The sequence below is a fragment of the Lissotriton helveticus genome, chromosome 1_1 (genome assembly GCF_964261635.1).
Source record: "Lissotriton helveticus chromosome 1_1, aLisHel1.1, whole genome shotgun sequence".
Taxonomy (NCBI): Eukaryota; Metazoa; Chordata; class Amphibia; order Caudata; family Salamandridae; genus Lissotriton; species Lissotriton helveticus.
Window position 1 is genome coordinate 2093628088 of NC_136057.1, and position 23364 is coordinate 2093651451.

The window sequence follows — 23364 nt, forward strand, 5'->3', positions numbered from 1 at the left end:
TTTTCCTTCTGTACCCTCCCCGCTCCCGCCTCCCAGCTGCTCCGCCCCCCCGCGCACTTGGCCATATATGGCGACCGTGCGACGCAGGTGAGTGTGACCTAGTTCTAGGACACCCCCGCGCCGCACGGCCACCAGCTGCTGCGTGTGCCCCCTTGCCGGTCTGTCTCGCTGCCGCCGCGTGACCACGCCCCCTGCCGACGAGCGGCGTGGTCCGTGATCGCCTGACTTGTCCCTGTGGTTTTTTGTTGTTTTTGTATTGTTTTGCCTCTCTACATTGCCTGTTTTCTTATTTTTTATCTGAGTTCCTGTAATTTCCTTCCTGCTTGCCTGTTGTCCTGCCGCCCTTCGCCCTCCCTCCCCGCTTCCCGCCACCGCCGCTAACCCCGCCCCTTTTTTCCTTCTGTATCCTCCCCGCTCCCGCCTCCCAGCTGCTCCGCCCCCCCGCGCACTTGGCCATATATGGCGACCGTGCGACGCAGGTGAGTGTGACCTAGTTCTAGGACACCCCCGCGCCGCACGGCCACCAGCTGCTGCGTGTGCCCCTTGCCGGTCTGTCTCGCTGCCGCCGCGTGACCACGCCCCCTGCCGACGAGCGGCGTGGTCCGTGATCGCCTGACTTGTCCCTGTGGTTTTTTGTTGTTTTTGTATTGTTTTGCCTCTCTACATTGCCTGTTTTCTTATTTTTTATCTGAGTTCCTGTAATTTCCTTCCTGCTAGCCTGTTGTCCTGCCGCCCTTCGCCCTCCCTCCCCGCTTCCCGCCACCGCCGCTAACCCCGCCCCTTTTTTCCTTCTGTACCCTCCCCGCTCCCGCCTCCCAGCTGCTCCGCCCCCCCGCGCACTTCGCCATATATGGCGACCGTGCGAACGCGCAGCGGGCGCGCCGATTGTGCGCCGAAGGCGCGCCAAATGTAAGCCCGTCTGCGCCCGTCCGCGCCTGGACCGCGCCCAGGGCCAGGACCCCTGGCCCCCACCGACGGAAGCCGACCCGACTAACCTACAACGCCGCCGAAATCATCGCACTCAATACCGGCGCCATCCCGGGATGCCACCGAGCGACGCCGAAGCACACCCACGGACCCTTCAGCTGCCACGCCTGCAAATTCACCTGCATCCGGAACTACCCTGCACCAGCACCCGCCAAGCCGAACACCAACAGCAACCACCTCAAGTGCATCCTGCTCAACACCCGCTCCGTCCACAGACACGCCGTCGAACTCTGGAACCTCCTCGACACCACAGCCCCTGACATCGCCTTCCTCACGGAGACCTGGATGAACGCCTCCTCAGCACCTGACATCGCCATCGCCGTCCCAGAGGGCTACAAGATCACCCGGAGGGACCGCACCGCCAACCAGGTGGGAGGAGGCATCGCCATCATCCACAGGGACACCATCCGCGTCACGACCAACACCGACGACACCCTAACCACCGCCGAACACCTGCACTTCCAGATCCACACCGACCCGAAGACCACCCTCAGAGGCACTCTCATCTACCGACCCCCGGGACCACGCACACGATTCAGCGAGGACATCGCCGACTTCATCAGCCCGCATGCCCTCCCCACCGCCGACTACATCCTCCTGGGGGACCTCAACTTCCACCTGGAGAACAACAGCGACCGTAACACCACCACCCTGCTTGACAACCTCGCCAACCTCGGACTCAAGCAGATGGTGTCCACCCCCACCCACCTCGCCGGACACACACTCGACGCCGTCTTCTCATCCAGCAAAGACATCGCCTTCACCCACGCAACAGGACTCCACTGGACAGACCACAGCTGCGTCCACTTCACCTTCAAAAGAACGACGACCCACCACCACCAGCAACAGGTTGCCCGAAGAAGCTGGAACAAGATCACAGCTGACCAGCTCACCACCTCCCTGAGCCAGCACCCTCCGGCCGGCTCAGCAAACCCCAGCCAGGCCGCCGACAACCTCACGAAGTGGATCAGCAACTGCGCGGACGAACTCGCCCCTCTGAGGACCCCGCCCAGCAGACCCGGCAGCAGAAAAGCCCCATGGTTCACCGACGAACTCAAGAGCTCCAAGAAGAACTGCCGAGCCCTCGAGAAAGTCTGGAGAAGGGAACCAACACCGGACAACATGACCACCCTCAAGCTCGCCACCCGGGAACACCACCAACTGATCCGCGCCACCAAGAAAAATGCATACAAGGACCGGCTGGACAACAACGCACACAACTGCAAGGAACTCTTCAACATCGTGAAAGAGCTCTCCAACCCCAACGCCGGAAACAACGACATCACCCCATCGCAAGACCTCTGCAACTCCCTCGCCTCCTACTTCCACAACAAGATCGCGGACATACACAACAGCTTCAGCATCCAACCGACGCACGCCACAGCCGCAGCAACGCCACCCACCGCCACCCTCCGCGCCTGGACTCCAATCAGCACCGAAGACACCGTCCGCACAATGAACTCCGTCCACTCCGGATCGCCGACCGACCCCTGCCCTCACCACGTCTTCAACAAAGCCGACGTTGCCATCGCACCCCACTTGCGGGACATTATCAACACCTCCTTCGACACCGCCACCTTCCCTGAGAGCTGGAAGCACGCCGAACTCAGCGCTCTACTCAAGAAACCAACAGCGGACCCCACCGAACTCAAGAATTACCGTCCCATCTCACTCCTCCCGTTTCCGGCCAAAGTCATCGAAAAGACCGTCAACAAACAGCTGGCCGCCTTCCTCGAGACGAATGGATCCCTCGACCCCTCACAGTCTGGCTTCCGAGCCAACCACAGCACCGAGACCGCCCTCATCGCCGCCACCGATGACATCCGAACCCTGATGGACAATGGAGAAACAGCGGCCCTCATCCTCCTGGACTTCTCCGCGGCATTCGACACTGTCTGCCACCGCACCCTAGTGCAACGCCTCGGCAACATCGGAATCCAGGAGAAGGCACTGGAATGGATCACCTACTTCCTTGACGGAAGAACACAGAGAGTCCGCCTACCACCGTACAAGTCAGAGGCCACCGAAGTCATCTGCGGCGTCCCTCAAGGATCCTCGTTGAGTCCCACCCTCTTCAACGTCTACATGAGCCCCCTCGCGGCCATCGCACGCCAACACAACCTCAACATAATCTCCTACGCCGACGACACCCAGCTGATCCTCTCCCTGACCAACGACCCCGCCGCCGCCAGAGCCAACCTGCACGAAGGGATGAGAGATGTAGCCGATTGGATGACGACCAGCCGCCTGAAACTGAACTCAGACAAGACGGAGGTCCTCATCCTGGGCTCCTCGCCCTCCGCCTGGGACGACTCCTGGTGGCCCCCCGCCCTGGGCACCGCACCCAAACCGACGGACCACGCACGCAACCTGGGCTTCATCCTGGACTCCTCCCTCTCCATGACCAGACAAGTCAACGCCGTCTCCTCGTCATGCTTCAACATCCTGCGCATGCTACGGAAGATCTTCTGGTGGATCCCCACCGAGACCAGGAAGACTGTCACCCAGGCCCTCGTCACCAGCCGACTGGACTACGGCAACGCCCTCTACGCCGGAACCACCGCCAAGCTCCAGAAGAGACTCCAACGGATCCAGAACGCCTCAGCCAGACTCATCCTCGACATCCCATGAAACAGCCACATCTCCGGACATCTGAGAGACCTGCACTGGCTCCCCGTCAACAAAAGAATCACCTTCCGTCTCCTCACCCACGCACACAAAGCCCTACACGACCAAGGCCCGACCTACCTCAACAACCGAATCAACTTCTACGCCCCCAAGCGCCACCTCAGATCAACCAGCCACGCCCTCGCCGCCGTCCCCCGCATCCGGAGAGCGACAACAGGAGGAAGGTCCTTCTCCTACCTGGCCGCCAAGACCTGGAACTCCCTCCCGACCGACCTGCGCCTGACCCAAGACCACCTCTCCTTCAGGAAGAAGCTCAAGACCTGGCTATTCGAGCAGTAACGGCACCCCACCCCCCCTCCTAGCGCCTTGAGACCCTACGGGTGAGTAGTGCGCTCTATAAATGTCTTGATTGATTGATTGATTGATGTAGCCCAAGTATAGCCCAATGACAGAATGTCCCAGAGTGTTCTAAAGAACAACTAGAGCGCTAACAGTCTTACTTATGACAAACGTATGGCACACCAGAAGCCATCTTGATTGGAATGAAGTGGTAAGTCTGAAAACATTTAATTTAAAAAGGAACAAAATGAGGGGGTTCATTTTGCCATAGAAAGTATGATTAGTGCTTCAGAAAGAAAAATTAGGGCACATTTTGAGTGACTTCTCAAATCCTCTTCTATTTCATTAACCGCAAGCGTGCGGCGGCTATTTTTGCACTGCGCAGCTTTTTTCCAAAAGCCGCGTTACATGACGAGCTGAGCTCGTCATCAGCGTGCGAGCGGCACGACTCATGACGAGCTCAGCTCATCATGAGCGCCGAAGGAGTTAAAAAATTCTGACATGCAGTCTCCCAAGATGGCCACCAGAGACAAAAGAGCCCAAATGTAGCCCAAATATCACCCAGATGTAGCCCAATGACAGAATGTCCCAGAGTGTTTTAAAGAACAACTAGAGCGCTAACAGTCTTACTTATGACAAAAGTATGGCACACCAGAAGCCATCTTGATTGGAATGAAGTGGTAACTCTTAAAACATTTAATTTAAAAAGGAACACAATGAGTGGGTATATTTTGCGATAGGAAGTATGATTAGTGCTGCAGAAAGAAAAATTAGGGCACATTTTGAGTAACTTCTCAAATCCTCTTCTATTTCATTAAAAAATTCTGACATGCAGTCTCCCAAGATGGCCACCAGAGACAAAAGAACCCAAATGTAGCCCAAATAGCCACGGATGTAGCCCAAGAATAGCCCAATGACAGAATGTCCCAGAGTGTTCTAAAGAACAACTAGAGCGCTAACAGTCTTACTTATGACAAAAGTATGGCACACCAGAAGCCATCTTGATTGGAATAAAGTGGTAACTCTTAAAACATTTAATTTAAAAAGGAACAAAATGAGGGGGTATATTTTGCCATAGAAAGTATGATTAGTGCTGCAGAAAGAAAGATTAGGGCACATTTTGAGTGACTTCTCAAATCCTCTTCTATTTCATTAAAAAATTCTGACATGCAGTCTCCCAAAATGGCCACCAGAGACAAAAGAGCCCAAATATCACCCAGATGTAGCCCAGGTATAGCCCAATGACAGAATGTCCCAGAGTGTTCTAAAGAACAACTAGAGCGCTAACAGTCTTACTTATGACAAAAGTATGGCACACCAGAAGCCATCTTGATTGGAATGAAGTGGTAAGTCTGAAAACATTTAATTTAAAAAGGAACAAAATGAGGGGGTTCATTTTGCCATAGAAAGTATGATTAGTCCTTCAGAAAGAAAAATTAGGGCACATTTTGAGTGACTTCTCAAATCCTCTTCTATTTCATTAAAAAAAATTTGACATGCAGACTGAAACATGCACTTTGAATACCAGCAGCAGACTTCCCTGGTGAGCAGTAGCTTTACTACAGTGATATAATGAGCAACTAGAGTGCTAACATTCAGAATTTATTGGCAAATGTGTGACACATCTGAATGCCTTCTTGATTGAACCAAAGTAAACAAGTATTGAAAATGCAATAGATCTCGCCCTCGTGTAAGTTAAAGCCATTCTGTTTGTAATGAGGTGGCTTTTTAGCTTTGCTTTTAATAGTGTTTTTCAAACTTTCATGTAAATAACATGCATATGTATGCATATATGTATATGTATGCATGCATTTATATTTGTATTTATATAGATATGCAGATTATATATGTTTCTATATGTATTATATATACACATACATATATATATATAAATGCATATTTACGCATATATATGTTTATATGTGTGCTTGCAGATAGACCGAGGCACAAGAAAGCAGAAAAACAAACGTGAAGAACACAAAAATGGGGCAGGGTAGATACACCCTGACCCCCTAGGCCTGCCCAGGTGGTCCCACAAGGACAAAAAGGCCCAATTTTTTTTTTTTAACCTGGTCTGTTTTTTTAAAAATTACCCCCCGGGGGGACCAAATCGCGGCGGCATAGTGATAAAGAAGTGTGGGGGGTCCACAATCCCCCCCACACTGCCCCGGGGACCGCCGCCCCCGGGGCAAAGCAACGCAGCCCCTTGGCGCATACTGGAGGCTCCTGGTGGGCTACTTGGCCCCCAGGGACCCCCAGTATGCAAGGGGAATTAGTTCCTATTCTGAAAACACGCCAGGGGTTGCGCTGCAGAGAGGTGTAAAAAAGGGTGTGGCCTCATTACACCTCTCTGTAATGAAGCTCCCTGGCTTATACTGGAGGCTCCTGGTGGGCTAGTTGCCCCCCAGGGACCCCCAGTATGCAAGGGGAATTAGTTCCTCCTCTGCAAACGCGCCAGGGGAGGCGCTGCAAAACGTTGTAAAAAGGGGGCATGCCCTCTGAACATATGCCTGCAAAAATGTAGTAAATCAGTATAAAAAAAATACCAATTAATACATTTAAAAATTGTCATTTAAAAAAACCTTCGAAATTCAATGAAAAAAACATAGGTTTCAGGCCTTCTATAGTTAGGAATTAGCATTTAAAAAACCTTGCAAATTCACTGAAAAAACCATAGGTTTCAGGCCTTATATAGTTAGGAATTAGCATTTAAAAAACCTTTGAAATTCACTGAAAAAACCATAGGTGTCAGGCCTTATATAGTTAGGAATTAGCTTTTAAAAAACCTTTGAAATTCACTCAAAGAACTATAAGTTTTAGGGGTGTTATAGTTAGCTGGACATTTCACTCATACAAAACCATTGAAATTGCTCCTATATAGTTAGTTGTACTAACTATATTTCTAGCACCCGCAATCCACTGCTGATGATGTCACATATTAGATCATTCATGACATGGTCAGTGACATCACTGATGACATCTCAAATGACATCACTGATGACATCATCCACGTGACAATCACATACACCTTTTCATCACTCTTTGTAAAATACAGAGTATCATATTTGAATCCATTGTCACAGCAATACAAGTATCTAAAAATCCACTCAGTGATTCATAGATGTATACACACATCTAATCACTTACCTATAGATTCACTCATACATGCTGTCAATGAACAATAGAACACTATCAAAAATACTTATACACCTATATCGACATTAAACAACAGCACATATCCTATTCACATATGAAGTCATCCTACTCACTTATGCAAACAATGGATCATACTTGCATATTTTCTTAGCAAAACACTTATACAAACACCACTTCATCTATTCATTTAGATAGTAAGTCATACTTAGTGAAATATAAAATCATTATTACAAGTATACAGTTATCCATACAGTCACTCACACAATCATTGAGTCTTATGTATAGTTATCTATATACAACTGACACATACACTGCCTTTTATTTTTCTAGTTTGTTGGACATGTACCATTGAGAAATATATTTGCTCATCACCACACCCATAAAGAGATTCACTCACCCAAACTGTTAGAACATGTAGTTTTAACTTCATATATCTACTGAATCAACTATTCACACATCTTTGGACAGTCACACCCCCCCCACCGAACAACACACACTTTCACACTCCCATACAAATACTCAGTTAACTAATCAATAACTAGAATCACTGACATAATATCGATAGACACTATATCGACCTACAAAAAATATCAATACAAAAATATCGATAACAATAATATTGACAACCTATACTTATCTAGAAACATACAAAAATATCGGATACACAATATCGACCTACATAAACATCGATCACACTAAAATCGACAACATAAATATCGGAATTTTACATATCGATTATTCAAAAATAAACACACTAAGTAACAAATATCGGCAGCTAAAATATCGACAGCAATAAAATCGTTAAATTAATAATATCGAAAAATATTATACATTTATAATATGACTTTTAAATATTTATAAATTATATGAACACTAAAATAAACATCTCTCATTACAAACTATAAATAAAAATATATTTCACAATTAAATAACATTAAAAACGATTACATTTTAACTTAAACTATTTAAATAAATACTATAAAATCAAATAACCACATTCTTAATTAGCGTTTGCCTTATATGGAAATTAACCACCCCAACATATTTTCAAAAATACAAACTAACCAATAAAAACACTGCAATAAAAAATGAACCAATAACAACCTAATTACTAACTCTAAAATACTATATACACAATTAAACACTAAACACAAACGACCACAAAAATAGAAAACGACAGAAGAAAACACTATGGATTCCTTCAACTACACCTACAAGAAATTCTACATTCTACCTACAATTCAGTGGATTCAAAGTAAGTAACTAAATTAAACTAAATAAAAGTAACAGCTACAACCTTTAAAAATTTTAAAATAATCTAAGTACTAATGCATATCTACTTTTTATTTTCTATAATAGTCTACAAACAAATAACAAGGAACAGAACTCGCCAAAGAAATATACAAATAACAAAGTAAGTATCTGCAAACAATGTTAAAAACACATGTAATAACTATCAGCTCAAGCTTATAGCAAAAACTTGAACTACCACCTTAAAAATATATCAGAACTAGTGATACAAATAAATATACTTTTCCCCCGATCAAAAAAATACAGAAGACCAAGAACACAAGTGAACAGAAAAATACATCATAATCAAATACAGATTAATCAACAATGTAAGTATATACCATAAAAATGTTTTTTTAATTAACTTGATATATTTTTAGCAACATTTATTAAAAGTATACAATATATTTCTTATAGATTAAGAAACAGCAAAATGACAGAAGGAGCAGAATTTGTAACGAGCCAGAAAGGAAAACTATTACTGTGCTATATGGGCTACACTTATACACGAGAGAAACAAGTTGGGAGGAAAGTAAATTGGAAATGTTGTAAATATTATTCCAACAAATGTTACGGGAGGGCAACAACTAGAGAAGCAACAGTACTTTATACTAGGGAACACAACCACCCACCAAACGTTATTGAAATTGAAGTTAGAACAGCATTAGAAAATATAAAAGAAGCTAGTACAGGTTCCCAAAAACCAACTAGCGTCATTCTAAAAGAACAGATACCCCAAATACCTAAAACAGCCACCACACAAATGCCAAATATAGTCTCCCTAAAAAGAACAATATCACGTACCAAAAGAACAACTACCACTACCACTCCACCTCCTAGAACATATAGCAAAATCATTTTAAATCCTTACCAAATTATAACTTTAAACAAAAGACCTTTTGTCATTTATGATAATGAAAACAATGACAAAAGACTAATAATTTTTGGCACAGCTATAAACCTCATAAAACTTCAACAAAGCCAATATTGGATGATGGATGGGACTAACATCTGTCCCAAACCTTTTTACCAATTATACACAGTACATGGTCTTTATCAAAACTGCAATATTCCTCTTCTGTATGCACTACTACCAAACAAAAATAATTCCACATATATGGAATTATTACAAACAATTAAACAAAAAACTAATGACTATTCCCCAGAAAAAATAATACTAGATTTTGAACAAGCAATGCTTTCAACTATCTTAAAAATACATCCCCACACCTGTACCCAAGGCTGTTATTATCATTTTAACCAATGTCTATGGAGACATTTACAAAAGACAACACTAAGCATAGAATATGCAACAAATTCATCATTTGCCTATCAAATAAAAAAACGAACAGCACTAGCTTACGTCCCAGAAACAGATGTGGCAGAACACTACAACCTTTTAATTGACAGCAACTTTTACAAACAAAATGAAGCTAAACTAAGTCCTCTATTAGACTATTTCGAGGACACATTGGTGGGTAGACTCCATAGATCTGGCCACAGAAGAAATCCTAAATTCTTGGTGGAACGTTTACAAAAGTACACTAAATACAGAATCAAAAACAAATAACGCTGTCGAAGGCTGGCACAATGCCTTCCTTCAATCCACAGGCAGAACTAAACCTAGTTTAGAAAACGTTATTAAATGCCTACAAAAGGAACAAAGCTATCAAGAGTTCCGAATGGAACAATCCATTTCATAGTTACAGAACTAACTCCCAAAACATCCAAGCAAACCAAACAAATGCATAAATACCTAGAACAACAAGTAAAATTGTATCCTAGCACTAAAGGAATTGAATACCTCAACATAATAGCCAAAACACTTCTTTAAATTACTATCACCAGCAAAGCAGTAAAACAAAATAGCAACAACATGTAAATAACAATAATTTTTTAATCTCAAATATAATTAATGTGTGCAATATATATATATATATATTATGTTATAAAAGATATATACACACATTAATAATATTTGAAATAAAATATGATCTAGCAAAAATAATAAAAATACTACCCACCCACAATAAATAAAACAAAAACTTACCAATGGTATCCCAAAGGCTGTAAACTCCTTTTCCACCAAAACAATCCATGTATAATAAAATGAAGCCCCAAATAAAAATGAAAAAATACAACTGTCCAAAAACAGAATAATCCATCCAACGTAAGTCCTTTGAAAAACCATAAAAAACCCGAACAAAGATAAAATATAGAAAAACCGCTCCAGGAAAACCAAAAAATGTAAAGAAGTGTTCAAAATATATTAGTTAATTAAAACTAACAAACACTTCTTTAAAAAAAAAATGATTCCTTCCGAGATGACGAACTCCTAAAATAAAAACACTGAAAACATACATTCCCACCCACATAAACAAGCAAATATCCACAAACTAACACTAACACTAACATTAAATTTGACCTTACTCAACTTTACACATCGAAACACTAAGGGGCCCATTATGATGGCGGCCAGTCTGGCGGGGGCAATCCGCCCACCATCATCTCCCGTTCCCCCCCCCCCCCCTATTAGTATGGCGGGGTTGACCACGGCGGACGGAAAGACCGCCCGCCGCTTTTCCGCCTCGGTCGCAAGGCGACCGGGGCGGAAAAGGAATAATATGGTGGTGGTGTCCAATGGACACCGCCAGCCATATTATGATGTGTGGCCAGAGGTGCCTTTCCGCGGCGGCGATGCCGCCACTGAAAGGCAGGCGGTCTTTGCTTTGGGGGCCCCCTGCGGGCCCCCCTGGTGAAGTCCGAGGTGGTGGGTGCAAAGGGGGGGTACCTGTGGTACCCCCCAGCATTTGCATACACCAAGGAGCAGGCACCGCGCGGTGCCTGCCGCTTCGTGTATGCAAATGGTGCATTCTTTTTTAAGTTTGTGGCGGGCGGTGCAGTGAGTATATTACTTGCCACCTGATGTCGTCTGCTGTGTGTTGTTTTTCAATGAAGTGGGACACAAGTGGGGCATTGGCAACCGATTTCCTTATCCTGCTACGATGTTGTCCAATCCGGGCATTAACTGGCAGCTGTGTTTGTCCGATATATGGTAGTCCGCAGGGCCACCAGATGCAATAAACCAAGTTTTGTGTTTGGCAGTTTGAGAAGAATTTAAGGTTATGTGTGCAGCTACCGTGTTTAAAGGAACTTGTATTCTCAGTGTATGGGCAGGCCATGCAGTTACCACATTTATAATTGCCCTGTAGTACTGGTAGCCCCCAGACCGATTCAAGGGTGTTAGTCTTTATTTTGCTAGTCTCTCTGGATGATCATATGCGATGGTCTTTTATATTTTTGCCCCGTTTATACGCAAACATGGGTGTCTCAAATTCAGGGTCAATGCTCCGGATAAGAATCCAATTTCTTGTGATCAAGTTCCGAACCTTATTGGTATGGACACCAAAAGTAGTCACACAAACCATTCTGTTTAATGGTGTTTTTGGTCTGGGGTTGAGAAGCTCTTCTCTATGGCAATACGAAGCACGTTTCATTGATTTTTTGATAATCCTATTTGTATATCCTCTGGATGCTAGTTTATTTTTAAGTATTTCTGCCTCATTTTTAAGTATTTCTGCCTCACTCATATAGTCCTCTTTGTGGGAGCAGTTCCTGGGAACTATTAGGAACTGTCCAAATGGTAACCCATCTCTCAGGGCCCAGGGATGATGGCTATTATATGCAAGTAGCATGTTCCTTTCAGTTGGTTTTCTGTGTAGTGTAGTATAAAGTTTTTCTTCTGAGTATTGGATTTTGAAATCCAAGAAAGCTATGGTGGAATTGTGTAATGTGGCCGTGAAAGTGAGATGTGGCTGGATGTTGTTGAGGTACATTACAAAGTCCATGAAGTCTGATTCATTACCACCCCAGATAAGGAAGATATCATCCAGATACTGGTGCCAGCATTTGATGTTAGCATGGTAAGGGTTAGTGTGGTTTATGGCATATGTGCGTTCTATGTGGTCCATATAGATGTCAGCTAGATTCGGTGCAAAAACTGCACCCATACGGGTACCGGAACATTGTTGGTAATTGTGACCCCCTGACACAAAGTAGTTGGTTTGTAATGCCACTCTAAGTAGAGAGATTATGATGGCTGTGGGTACTTGCAAGGGTCTTATTCTTGTGTCAAGTAAATGTTCAATGACCTGAATACTCTCTCTTTGGGGGATATTAGTGTATAGAGATGTTATGTCTAGTGTGGCTAGCCAGTCTGTGTTGATATTATAAGCCTTCTCATCTATCAGGTTGATCATATGCATGGTATCTCTAACATAGCTTTCCTGTTTGGGCACAAAGTCTTTGATAAAAAAGTCTATGTATCTGCCAATTGGTTCCAGAATGGAACCGCATCCAGATAGGATAGGCCTTGGATTAACTGTTTTGAGGAATTCGTTTGGTAAGGTATCCCTCCTCCTGTCCTTCAGTTGCGGAGTATCTCATTCCTAATCTCTGAGAGAGGGTTGGAATTAAGTTTTTTGTAATGTTTGATTTCATTGATTTGTTTGTTGATTTCTCTGTCATAGTCATCACGTTCTTGGATTACAATCCCACCTCCTTTGTCAGCGGGTGTTAGTATTATAGTGTTATCATTCTTCAATGTATGAGGGCTTGTCGTTCCTGGAAAGTAATACTGTATGGTATGAGCTGTCTGCTATGTTTGAGGGCATCTATGTTGGAAAGGATTATTTTCTCGAAAGTTCATGTGGCATCATGCCATTAGTAGGGTAGAAAGTTGAGGGGGTCTGAGGCCCATCACAGATTCTTTTGTCATATATTCCCTATCTTTAAAGAAAGAAAAGGTGTAGGCTTTTCTTTCTAAAGAATTGGAACAGTTCTGCTTTAAGGGTAAAGCAATTTGTTTTCTCTGTGATCACAAATGATAGTCTCTTACTCAGTAGAGACACTTCCGAGGAAGATACGACGTGTTTTGACAGGTTGAAGATCGGGATGGTCTCCATGCTGTCAGGGTTGGGTTCCAATATGGGTTCTAGTATGGTTGTTGGCCCAACTGATAGTATTTGTTCCTGGTTTGTCTCTCTCATGGATATTGGTACCAAGTCTTTCTCTTGGCTTTGCCTCCTCGGTCTAAAAAAGGCTGACCTGGGTGATTATCAGAACGGCTGGGTCCTGGTTGTGCATCAGAGTCACTAGATCCACCTGATTATTCTGAGAAGTTATTCGGTTGGTTTCGCCTGAATCTACCCCAAGTGTTCTGTCTATTCTGATTTGTAGATGTTGTGTAGTAGTCCTCTCTTAAGTAGGGGAAGGCTCTTTCTTTAGAAAAGTTCTTTGTCTTTTGAAACCTTGTCAGCTTTCTTTTTTAGTTCAAAAGAATTGAAATCTTCTATAGTTTTGTTGAGCGTATTTAATAGTATTTTAGCCTCAGATACTCCGTCCCCACCCAGAAGTTCTTTTTCGAGGTCTTCAATTTCTTTTAATTCTGGAATAATCGCTTCAGGATTTCCCACAACCAGTAAAACTGGTCATAATCAAGCAGAATGAAATTAACACATACAAGCCCATTAATTTCTCTGCCTAACTTGCAATCAGGGTCTAACGGCTCAATTCACAAAGATTTTTTCTTTACGGATTTATTACTCCAAGAAATTCATGAGTTAAGTCGCACTCTAATTGTGGTTTTGCTTTTAATCAGATTAGTTGCCTCATTATCAACACAACGTCCAAACCATTCACTCGGAAGAGGGGTATTCCCTGTCATGATTCATTCAATTCCATCTGCTTTGATCCCCAATAAGCTTTAAGAAGCACTATTTGGGACAGCATTTGCTAGAAATTCATTAGAGAGCACCACTAAAGCCCAAAGGAATATGGTCTTTAACTCTGATCCAGTTGCATCCTCAGTTATGGAGCCAGTATGCTTAACAAACCAACACTTGCCAAAAAGTTTAATCGAAATTCCTTTGAGGGAAAGCCTAAGCAAAGGTAGTCTGACCCCTTTTTGCTTTATTAGATTCCCTTTGCCACATTAATTGGGAATGAATGTAAGGAAAGAAAAGCAAATGAGCAATGTTCTAAGTATCTGAAATGTTCTGTAAACATCATAAACAATTGGAACAGACAAACACAAAGTAATGCAAATCATTAATGACAGTCTGTAATTCAGAAGCCAATTAAAATGGTACTTCTCGTAGACCATATCGAAGTTTTAATTTGACTTCATATTGCATTCAAATCTTGCAAAATGTTTTGAACTGCAGAGAGAAATCCTAATTGATATATACCTCTTAGGACTCATTAGAGACAGTACCATTTTGGGATTGTTGAGGATTGCCACTACAACCAATGTGAAAATACAGTTAATCCTTTAAATTCTGTAGTAAAAAGGGAAACATTTTCATGTTTAGATCAGTTGATTAAACAGGTTTTTGTCATTTGCACATTTTGTGTTGTGGAAAAGCATACATGAAGATGCATGTTGAGAGTCTAATGTCTGTTCCTCAGAAGTTTTTATTCTGTGGTAAAAAATTAAATGTTCTTTCTTTAAGTATGAAATTGTAATTTAAACATATTAATACACTTTTGAATTTTAGTCAGTCAGTCAACGTTCTTTATTTCGATTAGTTAAAACCATAAAAAGCAATACAAAACTTCGTCTTCCGCACATTGCAAATGTATATTAGAAATTAAATACATGTTTAGTTATTACAATTCAGTTCATAAAACCTACACCTAAAATACATTAAGTTTATTTAAAAATTGTGCAATATAAAACCAGATATCATATAATCCTTGGCCGACGGCAATTTAAGTCCATACAAAGTGCATTATTAAGTATGTTGATTTAATGACCATAACCCCATTTGATCTTACAAAATAATTATAGGTGCAGTAGTCTCCTTTTGTTCAGGCGGGCTGCTGCCACCAAAAAACCAGCTATGCTGTAGATAACCCGAACAGAACCAAGCATTTGTAAGTGTAGGAGGGCAGGCCTTACCTGGACAAAACCAAGTTCCCTCAGGATTGGGTATAAAAAATGTTTGCGAGCCACCGAGTAATGCTCACAGAACATTACTAGGTGGAGCGTGTCCTGTGGGGAAAAGCTGTCACATGTACATGGTGCTGTATCTTCTGGTTTCCCCCATTTAGGGTATAAGCCCAACATAAGGTGGATAAGATTGAACCGAAATCTAACCAGAAGGAAGCGATGGAAGGGCTTGGTGACATACTTCAAGTACGGTTCGATCACTAGAGAGGTTGATAGGCCATAAATAGATCTCACCATAGGTTTTCTAAGTTCTACTTCCTCCCTCTCAGCCTCCAACAAATTGCAAAAATTGAGCTTGATCCACCCTATGTCCTCCTTCCTGATGCCCTGTGGTGATAAATAAATTTCAGGACGCCCTAACCTGCCGCTCTAACATACGACAGCCAAGGAATTCTGTCCACTTTATCTAGGGCAACACAGTCCTTCAGTATCAGGTGGTTTAATGTGATCTCATTCAACCAGGTATTAACCCAACGTAACAACGGGGCCATTTTCAGGAGGTCAGAGACGTAACCCAATACCACTTCACAGTGTATAGAGAATGTGGGGGATGATTGAGAGAGTGACAAAAGGGATCTAAGAAACTTGTTTTCTGCGATTTGTATCCCGGGGGATGGTACGTAACCCCAGATATCCGACCCATAGGAGGCAATTGCCAAACACTTAGACTTGTAAATCTTTAGCATTGCCTCCATAGGTCTTGCCCCCAATCTCCTAGAGAAGTTCAGCAGAGCTCTGGTGGATCTTGAAGCCACATTGCTCTTATGCTTCATCTGGGGGCCCCAGTTCCCTTTCTCGTCAAATAAGACTCCCAGATAGCAGAAAAACGGCACCTTTGATATTTCTATGCCGTTGCACGTGAAGGTTTTAACCTTCATGTTCGTTTTCCGTGCTCCGGTCACCATTACATGGGATTTTGAAGTGTTAATTTTTAAGTCCAGGGCTTCCATAAAAGTACCAAAGTGATCCAACAGCCTCTGTAGGCCCATGCCCGTGCGTGCAAGGAGGACTGCGACATCCGCGTACAGGAGGACCGGGATACCCGACCCGCCTATACGCGGAATATCCAATGTGGCCAAGTCCAATGATTTTTCGAGGGCATTGATGTAAATAGTGAATAGAAGGGGGGCCAGAATGCAGCCTTGTCTGACCCCCCTTCTTGAACTAAATTGCCCAGTGCACCTGCCTTCCCTTGTTACCCTGACGGAGGCAGACAGGTTCTGAGGAAGATCACTTAAAAAGTTAACTAAAGAAGCGTCTAAACCCATATCCCGCAAAATAAACCAAAGCTTTGAACGGTTAACTAAATCAAATGCAGAAGATAGGTCCATGAAACCCAAATATAAAAGTCCCTCCTTCACCACTGTGTATTTGCTTATGAGGAAGTGTAAATTCAAACATTGGTCCATGGTACCCCTGTGTGCTCTAAAACCATACTGGAGATCAGAGAGGACCCCACTCCCTGCAAGCCAGTCCCCCAGTCTCTGTAAAATGACTCTGCCCAAGATTTTTACCGCAGAGTCCAACAGAGAGATCGGCCTGTAGCAAGCGGGGTCCCCTCTGTTCCCCTTCTTGAAAATAGGAACTATGACTGAAGAGGACCAGGCAGAAGGAAAACCCACAGTAGACACCGCATTATATACATTAGTTAGAATTTTTGCCCAAAATTGTGGGTACAGGATGTACAGATCTGCGGGGACCCCGTCTGGACCTGGAGCCTTGTGTCTACTTGTGTCCTTAATCGCCCTTTCCACCTCAGCCATATGAAACTTGATGGGCATAGCGTACCGAGCCATAGCAGTATCAGAGGACACTAAAACTCCTTGATCTATATCATAGATACTTTTAAAATGTTCAAGCCAGCTCTCGTCAGAGATTACACAGTCCATATGCAGATTATTCTGGTCTGAGAAAAACGGCTGATTAATGACGGCCCAGAATTTCTTACTATCCCTTAACGCATCCGTGGATTGCAGACTTTCCCAAGCCTCCTCCTTGATTTGACGCTTGCGTGTTACAAGTTTGTACTCCTTCCGGAGGTCCGCCACTAGTGTTCTATTCCTAGGTCTGTGTTTTAGTGCTTTAAGTAGAGCACCATGGGCAAGTGAGCACTTTTTATCGAACCATTTACAGGCCCTCCTTGAGTGTGCGGTATCGCCAGCCTCTAGATCTTTTGAAATCTGCTTGCAGACTTCTACATAAGCAGCCACAACCTCAACTCCTGCTGCAGTATCATCCAAGCAGACAGCCATATTGGCCTCAGTTTTCAGTGCAAGGGTCTCAAAAAATACCTCTGGGATGACCTTATTCCATTTGATCCGTCTCCCCTGATCTGTGGTTAACAGATGCCTAGACGCCCCACCTCCTAGGACCTTCTCTTTCATAAAAGTGCCAAAGTCCACTACCAGCAAAACCGGGTTATGGTCGCTAAAGATAGCAGTCACTACACTATAGGCCAAAGTTTTAGCCAAACCCCCAGGGGATAAAAAGATGTAATCAATAACAGTGTTTGTGCCTCTCCCTATAAAGGCTGGTGCTCTGACCTCACCATTACCCAGGCCTGGTTCAAGTAGATTCAGGTTAGAGAGAAGGCCCTCAAGGGCCTCTCCTTCCTTACTATGCTCAAAGTGGGCCCCCCCCTCTCCAGGCGACCCTCCATAGTTATCATTATATCAATCCCCCAGACAGGGATGAATGTTAAAATCTCCCAAGAGGACCACCTCTGGGACGAAAGAACAATCTTGTTTATAGACTGACAAAAATTGCTCCAGGGTAGTCAGGTTCAATGAAAAAAGGACAAGCAGACCCCCTTTAGGTCTTTCCACTAATCCAGAAACTGCAGGGGAAGAGAAGCTAAGATACCCGTCCAATAAAAAGCTGGACGAGGTGTTCCAGGTCTCTTGGAAGGCAAGTATGTCATACTGCTTGATAAACTTCTGCCAAATAGGATCAGTGGCTTTGGATCTGATTCCCGCCACATTCCACGTGAGAATTTTACATAAGGACCTCTGGGAGCCTAACTCCAACCTCTCCTCAACTAAACTGCAAGGTAGTCAGTCGTTCCCCTCCAAAACATCCCTGTTGGCCTGGATGCCTTTCCTAGCAACTTCTTTAAGATTTTTTACAATTTTGCCCCCAGGCTGGCTAACATTTACATGTTGAGGATTGACCAGCTTCACGTTATGGCTTGAATGTTGTTTTAGAAAGGCATCAATTTTCTCACATTTAACCAGAAGACCCGCTACACATACATTAAGAGTGTCCACTATATCTTTTGCAATGGCCACCAGTGCGGGTTCAAGTCTTGATGTAAACAAGTCTTCAACAATGTCAGAAACATGGTCCCTTAGGCTGGCGACTTGGTGGACAGACTTACCCTGTACATTTCTCCTCTTGGAACCCTTTAAATGGGTTCTTCGTCTGCGCATAATCACAGGTGGGGGGGCTGATTGGGTTGTGATCCTTTTGAGGGGATGTGAGGGTAGAGGACTTAAGGGAACAATCCGCGGGGCCACTGAGGAGGGGGTGTTTGGAATTACAATTGTGGGTTCCAAAGGTATGCTCGGGGTGTGATCAGGGGCAAGTGCAGGGTCTGAATCTGGGTTAGTGTTAGCGGAGTCCAATCCAAGTTCCTTCTCAGCATAGGCCATTTCCTTTGTCAGTACTCCCACCGCAGAGGTCAGATAGGAAATTATAGATTCGGATTTTCGCAGAATCGTAGCGACTTTACCTTCCTGGTCTGCCCTGCATGGCTGTTTTCTCTTCTCCATGACAAATGTTGGAGGGGTGGCCCAGCCCTGCCTCGGACGGCCTCAGACGGCCCGCCCTTTGCCCGGGCTTATCCCGGCGCCCGCCCGTGCGCGTCCCACGCCGCAGGAGAAGAGAGATGGTATAATCTTCCGGGTCACAGGGGGAGGGGCGTGATGTCAGCTGGTGCCCCCACTGGCTCCTGGATGCGGTAGTTTGTGTCTCTGCCCCCAACACCGGCAAGCAGCACCGGCGAAGCGTCTCCCGCAAAGCGGGAGGCCCGAGAGGTTTTACAGGTGTTCCGGGTCACAGGGGGAGGGGCGTGATGTCAGCTGATGCCCCCACCGGCTCCTGGATGCGGTAGTTTGTGTCTCTGCCCCCAACACCGGCAAGCAGCACCGGCGAGAGGTTTTACAGGTGCTCCGGGTCACAGGGGGAGGGGCGTGATGTCAGCTGGTGCCCCCACTGGCTTCTGGATGCGGTAGTTTGTGTCTCTGCCCCCAACACCGGCAAGCAGCACCGGCGAAGCGTCTCCCGCGAAGCGGGAGGCCCGAGAGGTTTTACAGGTGCTCCGGGTCACAGGGGGAGGGGCGTGATGTCAGCTGATGCCCCCACTGGCTCCTGGATGCGGTAGTTTGTGTCTCTGCCCCCAACACCGGCAAGCAGCACCGGCGAAGCGGGAGGCGCGAGAGGTTTTACAGGTGCTCCGGGTCACAGGGGGCAGGGCGTGATGTCAGCTGGTGCCCCCACTGGCTTCTGGATGCGGTAGTTTGTGTCTCTGCCCCCAACACCGGCAAGCAGCACCGGTGAAGGGTCTCCCGCGAAGCGGGAGGCGCGAGAGGTTTTACAGGTGCTCCAGGTCACATGGGGAGGGGCGTGATGTCAGCTGGTGCCCCCACTTGCTCCTGGATGCGGTAGTTTGTGTCTCTGCCCCCAACACCGGCAAGGAGCACCGGCGAAGCGTCTCCCCCGAAGCGGGAGGCGTGAGAGGTTTTACAGGTGCTCCGGGTCACAGGGGGAGGGGCGTGATGTCAGCTGGTGCCCCCACTGGCTTCTGGATGCGGTAGTTTGTGTCTCTGCCCCCAACACCGGCAAGCAGCACCGGCGAAGCGTCTCCCAGTGAACTTGGGCTTCCACTGTGACAGAAAGGGCAGAAACAAGTCTAGCAGTTTGGGGAGAGATGGGTGATGCACAAGATAGGGACAAACGTCATTCAGCGATTTCAACTTCTTTTGAGATTGCACCCACTGCACCATTCACAAACCCCAGGATCGTAGTAGTAAGTCATACCCCGGTAACATGACCTCCGGGCAACTCACGTTTCTCCATTTCTCTCTAAATTAAGTTGAGCCAAGAGGGGTGACCCAGCACAGCCATATCGGTTGAGGACGGGTGTATTCACCACTCCGTCTTTGCCTGGGCAGTTCCTAGGCACTCCCTCGGCACTTCAAATAAAGACGATTCAAATTAACCTTTATTAAAATATATTTCCTGGGGAGTTATAGAATAAATATAAACATTACAAAACATTAGTGCAGAATTATGGTTGAAGGAAATGATACATATTGTTTTCCATTCGACCCACATTTGTCTATAAAAAATGGTATAATGTAACAATACTGTTAAAATAAACTGAAACAACATCTCCACAGGCAGTTAAGACACACAATAACAAGGAAGAATGTATGTACTTTTCCTTCCCTTGTTCTCATAATTACGTTAATCTAATCAAGGAGGATGTGGTTCAATAAAGGGTGCAGAGTAATGCCAATTTCCAATACATGATACGAATTATGTTGTGTATTCAATAAAGAGGCCACATGTACTCCACCATGTAAGATTAACAAGAATTAAAGCAAAAATAGAACAAACACAAATCCGAAATAAGAAACGTAACTATTACATTTCTTGTAGAGCTATTAAGATCCAGACAAAGGTGAAGTGAACTGTAAAACACGTGCCCTAACATAAAGATATTTCACCAATGCCTATCAAATAACTAAGTAATAGCACGGCAGTTCACTCTGTATTTGGTAGATTTAAAACGTTAATTGCTAGCGAGTGGTCATTAGGAAGCCCAGGATTGCAAGCAGGAGCATGTGGATAGCAATTGCCGCCCTTAGCAGGCACTAATTAACATCCATGAACATGTATCTTAGATAAAGGTGATGTCTCCTGGAAGCACAACTAAACCGATTGGTTTTTTTAAACACCGAAAAACAGTCACCTTGAGAAACCCGTCCACATCTAACAAGCAACAGTGATATTGGACTTATGTTTTACCTACCTCCCACCTGACACCAGCTGTCCTCTAATCGTGGGTGTACAAGGTTGTTCTTCACATGTAAACCACTAAAATCACTCAGTAAATTAAGGTCTGGATTTTATTTGCCATAACCTGATTTCAATGGCAGTGGCTGCTGATCTATATGTCTGTCCTAAAATAATATACAGCAAATGAATACATGGCAAAGGTAAATCAGCATTACCTTTATTTCTACGACTAGCCTCATTTTGGTATTGTCCAGTTTTCTTCTCAGTTGGTCAATTTCCTGTTGTTTTGAGGTGACTTGGATAATCAAGGTATTCTAGAAAGGAAGAAAAGGAAGATGGCTGCTTTATTCGGTGTACACAACTGCGTTTTCAATTTTAAATCAGATATTAAAGACCTGTTTTAATTCCCTTACAATAAGGTGTTTTGGATAATTAAATGTATTAGATTAATTTATCTTTTTAACACACATTCCCTTTTTTGATATACATGAGGTTGATGACAGAGATGTTTACGACATTTCAAGACCATTATTTCAGACTTCCCTATTCCCACTATTTTATGAGCAAGTTTGTGAACCAACGTCCCCATGTCTTCCATCACATTTGCTCTGCGCTTGTGGCAGAGCTTCTTCCCATTGGCTTCCATTGGCTTTAGAGAAGTCTGCACACAGGCTTTTCACTGTGTGCATTACAGCTATCCAATGCCATTAATTTCTAGATATTGGAGATCTATTTCTACTTATTTGCAGTGAAGACAGACAGCTTGGTGCTCAGCGCTGGCCCCTACTTCCAACTTGTTTTTTTAGGAGAGCTTCCTGTATGCCATCAAAAAAGGCCCACCATGTAAGCATTACACTTTATGATGGCCAGTCTTTGAAACTCCCAAATAACTTCTTTAATTACTAGTATTTTTTAATCACCTGTGTAAAATATGCGCCATTTTCACTCTGCTGCTTGCATATTGGATCGCACATGCCCTTCTAGGGGTTAACTAGCCTTGCTAATTGCATTGAACTATGATCCTCAAGTGAAGCTGCAAAAACTGGTTTATTACCTCTGCAGGCTAAAGGGACACACAGTCACAGGGGTGACAGTTCCAGAACAAAGGCACTTTGAAACTGTTGCACCTCTCAATTAAGGTTCCGCTCTACTGACATTTGCAATCTGACTATGCGACCCTTGAGAATCCTTTTTCAGCTTAGTGTACAAATCTTGCAGAATACAAGGAGCATTATTTATATTCCAACTGTGACTTCTCGTTGCCTTTCTAACACAAAAAACAGGACGTCACAATGATTGTGATGTAGATCTGCAACTGCAATACCAGAGACAAAATTTGTATTATTAGAAGATTTATATAGCACACTCTTACCCAGAAAAGGGTATTTTGGCTTTAAGGGATTTAGGACACCACTGACCAGAAGATTAGGTCAACTGAATGAGCCACATTTTATGTTTTGTCCTGAAGAGAGTTAAAATGTTGTCTGTCTGATACTGGTGGATAAAGTTTCCACAATTTGGCAGATAAAAAAAGAGAAGGATTGGCTGCCCATCCTAGTTCTGTAAACCAAAGGGAATTGCAGGAAGTTTGCATTAGTCAATCGAAGAACCCGGGTGGGAAGATATGGTACCACTATATGTATGAGATAGGTGGTTCTTCACTTGTAACAAGCTGTGTGTGATATACATATTGCTTTGAACATAGAACACTTTCAGACAGGGAGCCAGTGCAGCTCTTCGAGTCGGACGACATGGAGTGGCAGTTTTAAGATTACCTGAGCCATGACATTTTAGAGAACTTGTAGGCAGCTAGTAAAACTTTCTGGGAGACCTAGATTAAGGGAGTTTCCATAGTTTGAGCAAGAGATAACCAGAGACCGCATACTCCTTTTACGAATGGATTGCCACAGCAGGGAAATAACCTTCCTTAA

General features: G+C 44.4%; 1 protein-coding gene across 1 annotated transcript in view; it reads right to left on the bottom strand.

Moving 5' to 3' along the window:
- The window catches only part of SPATA1 (spermatogenesis associated 1), a 451261-nt gene that overhangs the window by 13802 nt on the left and 414095 nt on the right, over positions 1-23364 (bottom strand). Inside the window, exon 12 of the mRNA XM_078645859.1 lies at positions 21649-21747. Coding sequence (XP_078501985.1) covers positions 21649-21747 — 99 coding nt within the window. The remainder of the gene's footprint in view (positions 1-21648; positions 21748-23364) is intronic.